Source organism: Hyaena hyaena, unplaced genomic scaffold (genome assembly GCF_003009895.1).
Source record: "Hyaena hyaena isolate Hyena2069 unplaced genomic scaffold, ASM300989v1 scaffold_3, whole genome shotgun sequence".
In the NCBI taxonomy this organism is placed as follows: domain Eukaryota; kingdom Metazoa; phylum Chordata; class Mammalia; order Carnivora; family Hyaenidae; genus Hyaena; species Hyaena hyaena.
This window is the reverse complement of record NW_024080635.1, coordinates 5,393,081-5,406,940: the sequence shown is the minus strand read 5'-3', so window position 1 is coordinate 5,406,940 and position 13,860 is coordinate 5,393,081. Positions and strand designations below refer to the sequence as shown.

Sequence of the window (13,860 nt, the reverse complement as noted above, 5' to 3'; positions counted from 1 at the left end):
TACAATTAGAAATTTCAAGATTCCCATCAAGATTTTTTTTTTTTTTTTTTTTTTTTAAGAGACAGCATGTGTGAGGGACAGAGGGAGAGAGAATCCCAAGCGGGCTCCATACCCACTGCAGAGCCCAGCTTGGGGCCTGATCTCATGACTGTGAGATCATGACCTAAGCCGAAATCCAGATGGACACTTAACTGAGCCACCCAGGAGCCCCAAGGCAATGCCCTTTTTTAAGAGAGAATTCATCGGAAAAAAAATACATCTTATAGTCTGATGTGTGGTACTTGGAAGCCAGATCCAAATTCTGGTCTCCTTCATTGGAATAAAAGGCAAAGAGATTCTCCACTGTTTTCCAGACCAGTGAGGGACAGTCAACTCAACTCTGAAGAAATGAAATGAGAAAAAGTAGTTGATGTGACATGAAATCAGGCCAAATCAAGCGAGGTTTGATGTCAGTTTGTCAGTTTTATTGCTTTTGCATTTTCAGCTCATCACAGCAAGGTACTGATTTCTCTCTTCAATAATAATTAAGTTTTAGCACATTTGACAGCAAATGAAACCTCTTATCATTCCAGTCCTAAACTTTAAAAAGCAATAGATTTTAGAAACAATTAAGAAATAAACTTTCCCTTGCAAGTTATTTTAAAATATTTCTTTTACTTCCCCATGTACATTTATACCAAATGGGTTTTTTTTTTGTTTTTACTTTTTTGATGAAATTAATGACTGACTTATTGAAAGGGTGCCATCGTCCTAATGAGCTTTTCAGATTTTCTTTTAAAGCCCTATTTAGGAGCCTGCTTCGCTGGGCAACTGGGTTGATCCTACTCAGAAAAGACACAGGAGCAAACTGTATAGAAAATAAAAACTTTATTCTTTCAAGTTTATAAGATAGTTCCCATTACATATAACATTATGGTCAAGGACTCTACACAGCCACGAATGCCCGCAGTCACATAAATATGTCCAATCCACTCAATGCCTTCTCCTGCTAAATGAGGCATCGGAAGTCCAGAGGGTCCTGTTTTGAATAGAAGTTGTCCTTAATGAGATGGCTCCTATCAGTGCATTAGGAACTAGCCAAGGAGCCTTGCTTGTTGGAGCTGACTCAGAGAGGAAGGGACAGAGGGGGCCTGCTAATCAGGGATGGGACAGAACTAGATTTTCTCTCATAGTTGAAGATATTTTAGAATCCCAGAATTCAGATTTGGCTTCTTTGTAAGTGTGAACACCTGGAGAGTTCCAACTTTTGGATGAAAAAGGAAACCAATTTAGTGGTAAGGAGTAGAAGCCTCCTTAAGAAGGGCCCTATCTGCCTCCCTTCTACAGGTGTGAGGAGAGGAAGGCCCAAACCCACCACTGTTGGCTTAGACCAGGAAGGGGAAGAATGTGGCTCTGCCTCTATACTCCTCTCCCCCATGGTTCAGGGGCACTGACACCCATTCAAAGTAATGAACATCTTGACGCTCCATGTGCTGCAGCTAGAGTTTGCCAATCAGATTCTACCTGGAGCTTTAAAGGGGAGTTTGCATACACTGCGAATCAGCTGTGGCACAAGTCTCCGGGATACTAGCTTTGCGCCCCCCATCCCCAATTTGCAGAGCAGAAGACAGGAATACCCCAAACCAAATAACAGCCCATGTAGGCATCCACATCTGGAACGGGCATCTATTCTCCTGGACACCAGCCGCTGCCCCGGGGCACTGGGACAGAGTGATGCTAAGGCACAGTCAGTTTTACATTCGGAAGTCAAGCCACCTCTTAAGCCCAGGACACCATCTGACAACTTCAGATCCCGTGCTAGACAGTTCTCACTGTGAAATGTGCAGACCCATCTTCTAGAACCCACAGTGCCCAGCTGGGGGAAAGACTCATCACGTGGCTAATTTCCCGGGGACACTTTTACATAAAGAGGCTTCCCTTTTTACTTTCCCTCATTGAAGAAATGACCCACGGTATCCTTTGGCCCTCAGTTTCCAAGAGCTCTTGGTGCTACCCACTTATTTTCCTTTCCAGATCTTTGTGCTGGGGAGGAAGAAAACACAGGGTAAAAGGTGAACACTGCATTCCCTGACAACTCATTTTGGCAAAGAGGAATCAGGGAGCTCCCATCTTCTGTCTGCCTTATGAGGAGGGCAGCGACAACCAGAAAAGCGCAGAGGTTGTTCTGCTCTACAGAGCTTCTTCACCTCTCTCAGCCAATTTCAAGTTCCTTTTGCAAAGACTGAAGCTGGGCAGTCAGGGTGGGGAGGGGGAAATGCCACTGAAAGAGGGTCCAAGTCATACTACTGGGATAAACAGCTTCTCCCAAAGGGCAGGGAGAGAGAAGCGTTTGCATGTAGACCTGTGTGCCTGGTGGGGGAGCCACTCCACAGCCTCACGAGCCTGAAGTATAGCACCAACCAGACGCCCATGTCCAGTGCAAGAAACCAACAGTTAGACGGCCCGTATGGGGAGAGCTTGGGCCCTGGAAGACCCATGGTGGAGCTTTCTAGGATCAATCATCAAGCAAGGCAGAGCAGCATCTGGACAGCTATGCTGAACACAGACCATGGAAGGGTGGCCTCAGAGGACATGCCCCATCGCTTCCCCCACCTGCCAACGGAGACAAGGCCAAAGAGGCAGCTGAGTCATGAGTACTGACTTCAGTTTCTCCCCCAAAACTGTTTCCCTAAAAATTGTGAGTAATGAAGCACTTTCTCAATCAGTTCTGAAGGAATGTGTGTATCAGCCTTTCTCTGCTATCTGGGTGGCCTGGCATTGGAAAGAGCCTGGCCTCTTTGTGCCACAACATCTCTGGAAATGGATATATGCAGAATCTTGGGGGGCAAGCAATCATAGCAGGGGTTGGTCAAGGGATGCCTACTACTGAGGACCCAGACTGCACACCTGATGTGCTTAGATAGCCACGGCTCTCCACGTGGCCTGGGAGGGGCTGAACTTCTGCAGCTCTACAAAGTGTATCTTGCCTGAGCAGATGCCCTGGCTGGTCTCGGAGGGACGGAGCATCCACAAACACAGCCAGGCTGTAAGGCTGGGATTAGTTGCCCAGCACCCACCAATCTTACCAGAGGTCAGGGTGAGACATGTTCCTCCATTTGGCCCAGGATTAAATGTTCAGGCATAGAATAGGGTTCCAGCACCCTCACTTAAATCAGGAAAGTCTTCCTGGCCTTATGGTTTCCCATTTTAGAATGGGATTTGAGAAGTGGGAAGGGTGTTCCATGGGAAAACTGGGTTTTGTTCATAACAATCTGTTCTTCAGCTTCAGGCAGAGATCTGGGTAAATATATGCCCAGAATACCTCTCTTGGCTTAAGGGCTTCAAAGGAAGTCATATGTAGTTATGAGTCTGTTCTTAGACTTAACTTCTTGGGTCCAAAGCTGAGGGACTGGCCAGAGATGCATGGAGGTGGATGTGAGGTACAGAGGGCAGGAAAGGGGCAAGACTCTAGTACCGATGACTAAGAAGGAAGAGAAGGCTGCAGGGGTGAGCAGCTGTTGGGGAAAGGTGCTTCTCTGCGGGAGGAAAAGATGGAATCTTCTTGTTTCAAGAGCCAAAGCAGCAGAAACTCAAATGAAGCCTTAGTCCTTTTCCTCCAGTTTGGAGGTAAGCCCTCTGGGACACAGCCTTTGAATAAGAGTCAAGCTGAAGGCTTAGAATTTACCGTCTTAAGAGGGGGAATTCCTAGAGTTGTGCCATTTGGTTAAAGGGGGACGGGGACTGGAAAGGCGACTAAGGCTTCTAGGATGGGAAATACCAAAGTCTAAAGTTAATCAGTGTCCAGTGCCCCACAGTTCAGCCAACTAGGAGATGGAAGAACAGGAAGGCAACCACCCTAGAGAGCAGACCATGGGAGCAGCTAAAGAGGTGCCACTGTCACAGAGAGGTATTTTAGATATTTCAGTTGCTATTTTCCAAGGAAACTTTACACACCCCTTTCTTGCTAGAAAAAAGAAAGGAGGGAAAACCTGCTTCAGAGACCAGACCCTTAACTATAAAAATAACATGTACATTCCCTGGGAATATGTTCTACAGCTACGGAGATTACAAAGACTGCAAGAGATGGTATCACAAAAGTCTGCCACGCTCATCCTGTCACCTCAAGTTCAGAGCAGTTCTCAAACTGGTCGCGAACTAAGAGTGCAACTCTGCCCCAAGAATTTCCTTTTCTTTTCTTCATTTCTTGAAACAAAATAAAACAAAACAGAAACCAGAAGAATTAAAAGCACTGTAGCTGCGGTGAGTCTATTGTTCTCTCAATCTGACCGCCTCCTGCCTCTGCATGAGGATGAACACGGGGCTGCAGCTCACTTTTAGCAAAAATAAGCTTCGTCCCTTGCAGCGGTTCGTTCTGTGTTCTCGCCAGCGTCCCGTGGAGAGAGAGAAACACACACACAGAGAGACAGAGACAGAGACAGAGACAGAGAGAGTTCCCAGACAGTTCCGGTCTCCAGCTCCCTTCAGGAGTGGAAAGGAGCTCATGGGGGAGGGTCTTCATTCCAGTTCTTAGAGAAAATCAAGCTCCAAAGCCTGGTGGAGGGACACGAGGTCTCCATGGTTTGTGATTCTCCAGAAAGGCATGTTGTGCTGGAAGAGAGGGGCCAGTTGGTAGCTGATTAACCCAACTTCTTTTGGGAGCTTGTGTTTACCCATAAACCCGTTCCTCTCACCAAGATACCTGGTACCCTTCTCTACTTCTGCCCACCTTCTAGGGCTGTTATAAGCATCCGGTGAGTCATATGTATAAGGACTCTGTGCACTACAGGACACTTGAAAAGATGAGAGATTTTTATTAGGTCTTTACTGGTAACTGTTTTTTTAATGATATATACTCGTTTTGGCTACTATATAGGGTCTTCAGGATCAAATAAAATGACCCACATAAGAAATCAGTATTAATATTACATTTCATTTTTACAGATGGTAAGTTTCAGAGCTACAAAGCCCAAATCTTGTTTACGAGTTAAGACGCAGAATACATAGATCTGAGAAATAATAATCCCATAAACTATGTCGTCAGAATCCTGTCCAGAATACTGCGTGTTCTGGAAGCCACTTAAAAAAAAATTTGTTTTCCTGGAAGCCACATTTTAAAGAAGGGATTTGAAAAATGCAAGTGTTGGAAACTATGTTCTCTGAAGCTGAAGGGGATTGGCTTTACTGACTTTTGCTCAAAACGGTTGCAAATTACCTGGAATATGGAAGTCCTACAAAAGTTCTTTTGGCATGTAACTCAGGGTTTTTTCAAACATACTGCTCACATATAATATTTAAAAGGCTTTTAACATGCAGAAGAAGAAACAGATTTGTTATGCTGTGCTCGGAACTAGGACCAAGATGTGAAAGTCAGACACATGAGTTTGGTAGAACAGGACACCCAGGAAGCACTCCCCCCTCCTTGGGTGTATTCAAGGAAGAACCAGAATGTCTTCTGTCAAAGTAGCTGCAGAAAAGGTCCCTCACAGGGTAAAGGTTGAACTGGATGGAACTCCATGGCATTTTCCAGTGGGTTTATTCAAAGGTATATGATTATCTAGGCATCAGCTTAGAGGCACCAACTCTGCTAATGACTGAAGTTGTTCTTTATCTTGCCCATTCCCTTCTTCAAACCAAGAAGCACTAATGCCTCCATCTACTAGTTACTAGTGTCTTTCTTAGAGGACAAGTATTTTAGAATCAAAACCTCGGAGATAACACATTAAAAAAAAAAAGAAAGAAATGCCACATAAAATGGTAAATGAAAACATTATGAGGTAATAATGTCACCAGATTACCAATCCCACAATTTGTTAATAGTTGAAGACTGTACATTAACTGGATTAAGACATCAGGACAGCTGGTCCTAGCTGGCAACCTACTACCTCCAAGTCCAAGGAACAGAGTTGCTGGAAGGACACTAGGGTCAAGGAAAACAACGTCTGTAGATCCATTTAATAAATGCAGATGAGGATAAGCTGTCCAAAGTCACATAGCTAAGAAACAGATGAAATCTGAACCAATCTACTTTTAGATTCCAGAGCCAAGACTCCTTCCATCTACTGTTTCCCGTATTAAGACGAGATGACCTGGAGTTGGGACTTGCACAGTGAGGAGGTTAACATCAGAAGAATCTTTCCTGGGCTTGGAAGCAGGAAGGATTTTATCTAAACTTCCACTTGATTGTACTGGCTTTTTAAAAAAATTTTTTAAAAATATTTTTATTTATTTCTAGGAGAGAGAGAGAGAGAGACAGCGTGAGCAGGGGAGGGTCAGAGAGAGAGGGAGATACAGACTCTGAAATAGGCTCCAGGCTCTGAGCTGGCAGCCAGCACAGAGCCCGATGCGGGGCTCAAACCCACGAACCGTGAGATCATGACCTAAGCGAAAGTCGGATGCTTAACCGAGTAAGCCACCCAGGCACCCCTGTACTGGCTTTTTGAAGATCTAAAGCCTGGAAAAGTTAGAATGATTTGCTTTTTTTTTTTTTTTTTTAAAGAGTGAGCAAGCATGCGTGGGACTGAGGGGCAGAGGGAAAGGGGGAGAGAGAAAGAGAATCCCTCTGAGAGGGCTCACCATGGAGCCCAACACATGGGGCTTGATCCCATGACCCTGGGATCATGACCTGAGCCAAAATCAAGAGTTGGACTCTCAGCTGAGCGAGCCACCCAGGTGCCCCTGATCTGCCTTTTTGTAGTGAAGTCTCATGCTCTTGGGAAGGCACTGCCCTCTACGATGAAGATGGAAGATGGGGCCCATATCAGGTTTAATGATGGGGGTCCCCACAACAGGGCTCAAGGATTTTAAAATTTGAGTGGCAAACAGAAGGGGGAAAAGAAGGATCTAACAAGTTACAGGAAAACTCTATTTGGGGAAACAAATGAACCTCTTTAAAGAAAAATGGGAGAGAAAGAGAAGGGAAAACACTGTAAATGTACAACAGATTGCTATGATTTCTGACTTTTACCATTTTTCTAATTGCTTGATGCATTCCCACATGCACTGTTCTCTTTACTATGGTTACCTGTTTGGCTGCAATTTCTTCATCTCGTCCATCTCCAATCACTACATATGTGACTTTCTTTCCAAACCTAGACACAATTCTCTCGAAGCAGCTCTCCTTACCTGATGAGAAAAAGAAATTTCCCATTAGGATATTCTCCCTAACTTTTTTCAACACCAAAGAGAAGGGCTGCTGCTGGTTCACCTCCCTATGCGTGGACAGAACAAGTAGTAGTCCATGTGGTTAGTCTGAGGGGAGTAGGTGTGGCCGCTGGAGACCCAGCAGGCACGCTGCCCAAAGAATGAGAAGTTGGGCTACTAAGATGTCAATGAAGACAACGCCAGGCTTTCTAGGCATTGTGCTTTCTATGTTATTTTAATCATCATACTGAGGGTAAAGCCCCTAAGATCTTAGTGTGGGGGATTTTAGGCAAAGGAGCCTAGAATGTGTGAGAGGTGGGATACCACCTCCCTCTTCCACATCTCCTGCATTTTATAGCTTAACAAAGCAGCTCTCAAGGTACTCCTTTAATGAATTCTCAAAATAGTCCAGTGAGATCACTACCATTTCCTATTGTACAGATGAAACAGAGCCTGAAAGGATTAGTAACTGGTTCTAGATCACAAACAAGCTAGTAGCTACACTTTGGGCTCCTGGTTCCAAGTGTAGGCTCTGGCTGTCATGCCATGATGAAAGCATGATCCTGGAGGGAAACTGTTTTAATGTAGAGGGAAAAAAAAGTGGAAGCGTAAGGTCCTGATTTGTTTGTAACATGAAATGGGCAAACTATTTTCCTCCAATTCCTCATTTTCCAGAAACAGTCCTAGGCATGGGTCTTACGTCTTTTAGCAGGGGAGAGCTTCAGAGTACCAATGAATATGGCAGTAAATCTGTCACATCTAGAATATTCTATTATACGTTGTAACTGCAACTGAGATAGTGTATCTCTGAAATTGACCTTGGGGAAAGAGAGGGTGATTTAAATCCATGCAGTTGAGAAACACTGGCAGTGCATCAAAATTCAAATCCCATCTGGGACATACCAGAAGCATGCACAGATGATACTGGTATAGGAAAGACACTTTACTTGCATAAATAAACAAAAATGAAATTATTTCTCTTGCTTTTTTTTTTTTTTTTTTTTACCATTTTATACTTTATTTCCCTGTTTCTGTCCCCTTCTTCAGGTAAGCAAGGTCCTAACTCTGCTTCCTTGTTCATCCTGCTCCATTTAACTGGCTCATCCTCTCTTCTTACCAGACCCAGTGACTGAGCACCAGGATTCCTGTGTGAATAAGAAAAAAGTGCCTCTTCCTCAAGGCACTTGACTGCCATCTGCTGGAAAATTGCTGCAGTAAGTATATAAATAACTAGATCCTAACTGACAAGAACCTGTAATACCTACACTCAGAAGCCCTGCATGGCACATCTAAGCAACTGCCAAGTCTTTGAAATCTCTAGCCCAACTGCCATCTCAAACTAGGTGAACTAGTCACCTGGACCAAACACTAGTCTACTCTGGGCTTCAGCCTCCCACTTGTAATAAAAAGCTTGACTCAGGTGTTCTCAGGTCCCTTTCAATGCTAACACTTTGCAATAGCATTGTCATGTCTGACATTCAAATCAGGCAACTCAGTCAATGTTTGCAGAGTAAATGCTTATTAGTCTCATAAATGACTCAGTAGACGACTGTAGTCCATGTTTTGAGCCCGAATTCAAATATTAAATATTTCAACTAATAAATTTTTATTATGTTCATAGTGTTGAAGAGCTGTCTTAATTCCATTCCAAATATTACATCCTTATAACCTAAGCCAACCAGTCTACTTTATGATCTGTCTATAGAAAAAAACCTTAAGTCAGTCAGATTTTAGACTTGTTTCCTAAGATCCAACAAAGGAAACATCTCCTATTTAGAGGGCAAGGACACAGAGATGTTTTCATTGTCCTGGCATGTAATGATCAAGGATGAAATACATTTAGGAATGTCTCCTCTAAAAGGATTAAGAGATGGAGAGAGTTATTAACAGCTCAAAGTGAAGAACTAGCTACATGAAAAAATGACTCCAATACCATTGGTAAATATACCCCCTGCATTCTACTTTCTCAAAACAATCGTGGAGATGAGCTTTCCATTCAGGAGGGTATGGCCAATGACCGCTCAGCTTACCAAATGTCAAACAAGTGAATCTATAACTGCAAGACTTCAACCAAGCCTTTGTGGAGAATATTAGGTTTCTGGGCTTCCCCTATCAAAAGTGCTTATGACATTTTCAGAGATGACTTTGAGAAGTCTTGTTAATGTCCAAGATAATAGAGTGGCTACTAAGAGAACCACAGCTCTGAAATCATTTCAGAGGAAGGAAACAAATATTTCTTCTCCTTGCTCCCCATTTCACAGTTCTGTCAAGGAAAGCCTTAAGACTCTCACTGTGGTTACCAAGGTACCAGGTGCCACTACAGCTTCACAAATCAGCTCTGGATGAAATGAGATTAAGAAAAATTACCAAATAAGCACATGTACTGTCAAAGGGAATAAAATCATTCCCACCCAACAGGTGTCAGGACTCTGTAGAAAAGCTTTAGTGAATGCTCTGGGTTCTTATGAAATGCACAGTGAAGCAGTGGCAGCAATAGCAAAAATATGAATGGGGCCGGGGGGAGGTACATTTCCCCTAATCTGTTGTCAATGAAATCAACATACACACTCAAAAAAGAATAAAAATAAACTCCTGTATGCCTACCACCAACCCACTTTTGTCAAATCATAACACTTTATCTTTGTTTTAGATAAGAAAATAAGAATGAGATATTACAGATTTTTTTTGAAGTTTCCTGTGTATCCCCACCTGATAACCTTTCCTTTCTGCGTATGTACCCAAAAGCAATGTATAGTATATGGCTGTGAACATTTTTGACTTCTAAATAAAGGATATATGCTGTACTTATCTGCAATGTGTTTTTTGTGTTGAACATTGCTTTTCATATTAATCCTTGCAGATGTATGCAGGTTTAGTTAATTCACTTCTACCTGCTGTATAGCATTCATTGTTTGGATATATCTATTTATCCATTTTCTTTCCATGGACATCCATTTTCACAGGTAGGCTGTTTCTAAGTATTTTCTATTATGAACAATGTGGCATCAAAAAAAAAAAATCCTCACACAGGTCTCCTTGTGAATGTGAGAATTACTTAAGGGCAGGCAACTTAAGTTGGCAAACTTTCTGTAAATAGTCAGGTAGTAAATATTTCAGGCTTTGCAGGTCATATACATATAATTAATCTCTGTTGGAACAACTGAATTCTGCTACTGTAGGGTGAAGTAGTTATTAAAATGACCCAACATTGCTATGTTTCAATAAAACTATATAAAAACAGGCAGTGGGCAGAATCTGGTACATGAATTAGAGTCTGCAGACCCCTGCACTAAAGCATATCTATCTAAAAGTGGAATTGCTTAGGAGCGCCTGGGTGGTTCAGTCGGTTAAGAGTCCAGCTTTGGCTCAGGTCATGATCTCGTGGTTCATGAGTCTAGCCTCTGTCTTGGGCTCTGTGCTGACAGCTCAGAGCCTGGAGACTGCTTCAGATTTTGTGTCTCTTTCTCTCTCTGCTCCTCCCCAACTCATGCTCTCTCAAAAATAAAATAAATGCTTAAAAAACTTTATAAAAGTGGAGTTGATCATAGGGTTATGCACATCTCTAACATTTCTAGACATTGACAAACTTTCTCCAAAAAGGGCTATATCCATTTTCAATCCCAAAGATAGAGTGAGTGTTCTCATTTCCTTGACAGAATTTGGCACTGTCAGACTAAGTTTCTGTCAAATCTGATGAACAGGAAGTGCATCAGATTTTAATACACATTTCTTTAATTTGCATACCCTTCATTGGTGAGGTTAAGGAACTCTTCATATGTTTACTGGTAATCTGATTTTCCCTTTCTGCAAATTGGCTGTTCCAAGGTTTCTGTCCACTTTTCTAATACATTGTTTGTTGCTTAATGATTTATAGTTCTTTATAGATTTTGTATACTAATTAACAAGTAAAAGGGATGCGAATCTCTTCTCCCAATCTGGTTTGTTTTTAAGAACTATTTTTTGGGTCTATTTATTTTTTTTTAAGTTTATTTATTTTGAGAGAGAGAGAGAGAGAGAGAGAGAGCGAGCAGGGGAGGGGGAGGGAGAGAGAATCCCAAGCAGGCTCCGCACCATCAGCATGCAGCCCATGTAGGGCTTGAACTCATGAACTGTGAGATCATCACCTGCGCTGAAACCAAGAGTTGGTGCTCAACCCACTGAGCCACCCAGGCACCCCTAATTTTGGGTCTTTTAAATGAGATCCTTTTCTATTCTTCTGTATTTTCTTCTAAAGGTTAAAGTTCTACTTACCATGTTTTTTTAAATCCACCTGAAATTTATTTTTTCAAACAGCATAAAGAAGGAACACATGCTGCTTTTCTCCTCATACGGATAACCCAATTATCCTAGCACAAGCAAGTGAAGGTGAATTCCACGAGGACAGAGGATTTTGTAAGTGCTGTATTCCTAGCGCCTTGGCAATACCTGACACACAGGAGGTATCGCTATTGTCCTTCCTCATATGTGAATCATTTCCACCTACATATCAACTTGGTAGAATTTCTCTTATGTTCAAAAATCTTCTTGAACCCATATACTCCTCCAGTTACTGCGTCATTTCTCTGTTATTCTTTGCAATTGATCTATTCTAAAGTGTTGTCATATGGTTGACGTCTCCAGCTCTTCCCATTCTCTTTTAAATCCATTCTAATTAGGATTTCACCCCTATCATTTTGCTTAAACTGCATGTCAAGGTTATTAATGACCTCCTCCATGTAGCTAAAAGCAATCTTATTTGACAGATCAGGAACACCTGAATGGAGCCTGAAGCCGGCTTCGGATTCTGTGTCTGTCCCTCTCTCTGCCCCTCCCCTGCATGCACTCTTGTGCTCTTTCTCTCAAAAATAAAAAATTAGGGGGATGCCTGGGTGGCTTAGTTGGTTACGCGTCCGACTTCGGCTCAGGTCTCACGGTTCGTGGGTTCAAGCTCCACGTCGGGCTCTGTGCTGACAGCTCAGAGCCTGGAGCCTGCTTCAGATTCTGTGTCTCCCTCTCTCTCTGACCCTCCCCTGCTCACGCTGTCTCTATCTCTCTCTCAAAAATAAATAAAACATCAAAAAAATAAAAAATAAATAAAAAATAAAAAATTAGGGGTGCCTGGATGGCTCAGTCGGTTGAGTGTCTGACTTTGGCTCAGGTCACGATTTCCAGGTTTGTGGTTTCAAGCCCTGCGTCGAGCTCTGTGCTAACAGCTCGGGAGCCTGGAGACTGCTTCATGGATTCTGTGTCTCCCTCTCTCTCTGCCCTTCCCGAGCCCGTACTCGGTTTCTCTCACAAAAATAAACAAACATTTAAAAAATTTTCTTAAATAAAAAAAAAAAAAAAGAAACATGACCTTCTTTTCGTGATTGTCAACCATAGCACTTATGATCATATGACATATATAATTTACGTACCTATTTACTGACTATTTCTTCCCACTAGGGGCAAGGATTTTTGTCTTTTTGGATCACTGCTACATCCCTAGTACCTAGCAAAATGCTTTGCACAAAAAGGTGGCCAAGAAATATTTGCTGACTGAATGAAGAAAAATAAATGTCAAAAGGACTTGGTGGGCTTAAACCTCCACAGGTCCTGGGATAAAAAAAAAATCAGACCTACTTTTTATGGAGAAAGCTGATTAACAGGCATGTACTAGATTAAAATGTCATGTTCCTCTTTCCCTGACCGTGTGTAGCACACAAGAAGCAGAGTGAGAATTCTGCTGCCTTCTTAATGGAACAAGTTGATTTTATATGTACCTAGCACCGGTTAATTAATTCAGCAAATGTTTACTGAGTACCCACTGTTTCACATACTCGATACTGAATACATTTTTAGGGGCTCAAAAGTACCTTCATACATAGTGTCATTTGATTTCACAACCTCTCTGAAGTTTGTTATTTTATTGGAGAAAACTGAGGCTCAGGAGATAAAGTAATTTGCCTAAGGTAAGAACTAGTAAGTGAGAGAGATAGGAGTTCAATTCTAGTCCTTATTACTGTTCTTTTCCTTTTCAAAAAACTGTGGTAAGAAACCCAGAACAGAAATTTGCCATCTTCACCATTTCTAAGTGTACATTTCAGCAGTGTAAAGTATACTCACATTGTTGTGCAGCATGTATCTCTAGAAATTTTCATGGTGCAAAGCTGAAATTCTATACCCATTAAACAGCAATTCCCTATTTCCCTTTCCTCCAAGCCCCTGTTAATCACCACTCTACATTCTATTTCTATGAATTTGACTTCTCTAAGCAAGTATTTGTCTTTCTGTGACTGGCCTATGTCATTAGCATAATGCCTTCAAGGCTGATACATGTGGTAGTATATGACAAGAGTTTCTTTCCTTTTATGGCTGAGTAACATCCCACTGTATGCACATACCATATCTTGTTTATCCAATCACTGGATGGACATCTGAGCTGCGTCCATCTCTTAGCTATTGTGAGTAATGCGACTATGAACATAGGTGTGCAAATATTTTTTGAGATCTTGCTTTCAATCCTTTTGGATATATACCTAGAAGCAGGAGTGCTGATCATGATAGTTCCATTTTTAATTTTCTGAAGAACCGCCATACTGTTGACCACAGCAGTTACATTATTTTATGTTCCCACCAAAAGTGCAGAAGGGTTCCAATTTATCCACATGTTCTTTTCAATTATTATAAAAGGAAAAAACATGGTAAACTTTAATTCTACAAACCTGGATTTGAATCCTGTTTATGTAACTTACTAGCTATGAGGCTTTGAGCAAGCTACAC

The 13,860-nt window shown here is 42.1% G+C and overlaps 1 protein-coding gene across 3 annotated transcripts in view; it reads right to left on the bottom strand.

The window, feature by feature from the left end:
• Window positions 1-848: 848 nt before the first annotated feature.
• EYA3 (EYA transcriptional coactivator and phosphatase 3) overlaps window positions 849-13,860 on the bottom strand; it is a 91,885-nt gene continuing 78,873 nt past the window's right edge. For all 3 annotated transcript variants that reach the window (XM_039231394.1, XM_039231403.1, XM_039231411.1), the window contains 2 exons: window positions 7,001-7,101; window positions 849-4,587 (listed from right to left, as the gene is read on the bottom strand). In XM_039231394.1, coding sequence (XP_039087325.1) covers window positions 4,507-4,587; window positions 7,001-7,101 — 182 coding nt within the window. In that variant the 3' untranslated portion in view covers window positions 849-4,506. The remainder of the gene's footprint in view (window positions 4,588-7,000; window positions 7,102-13,860) is intronic.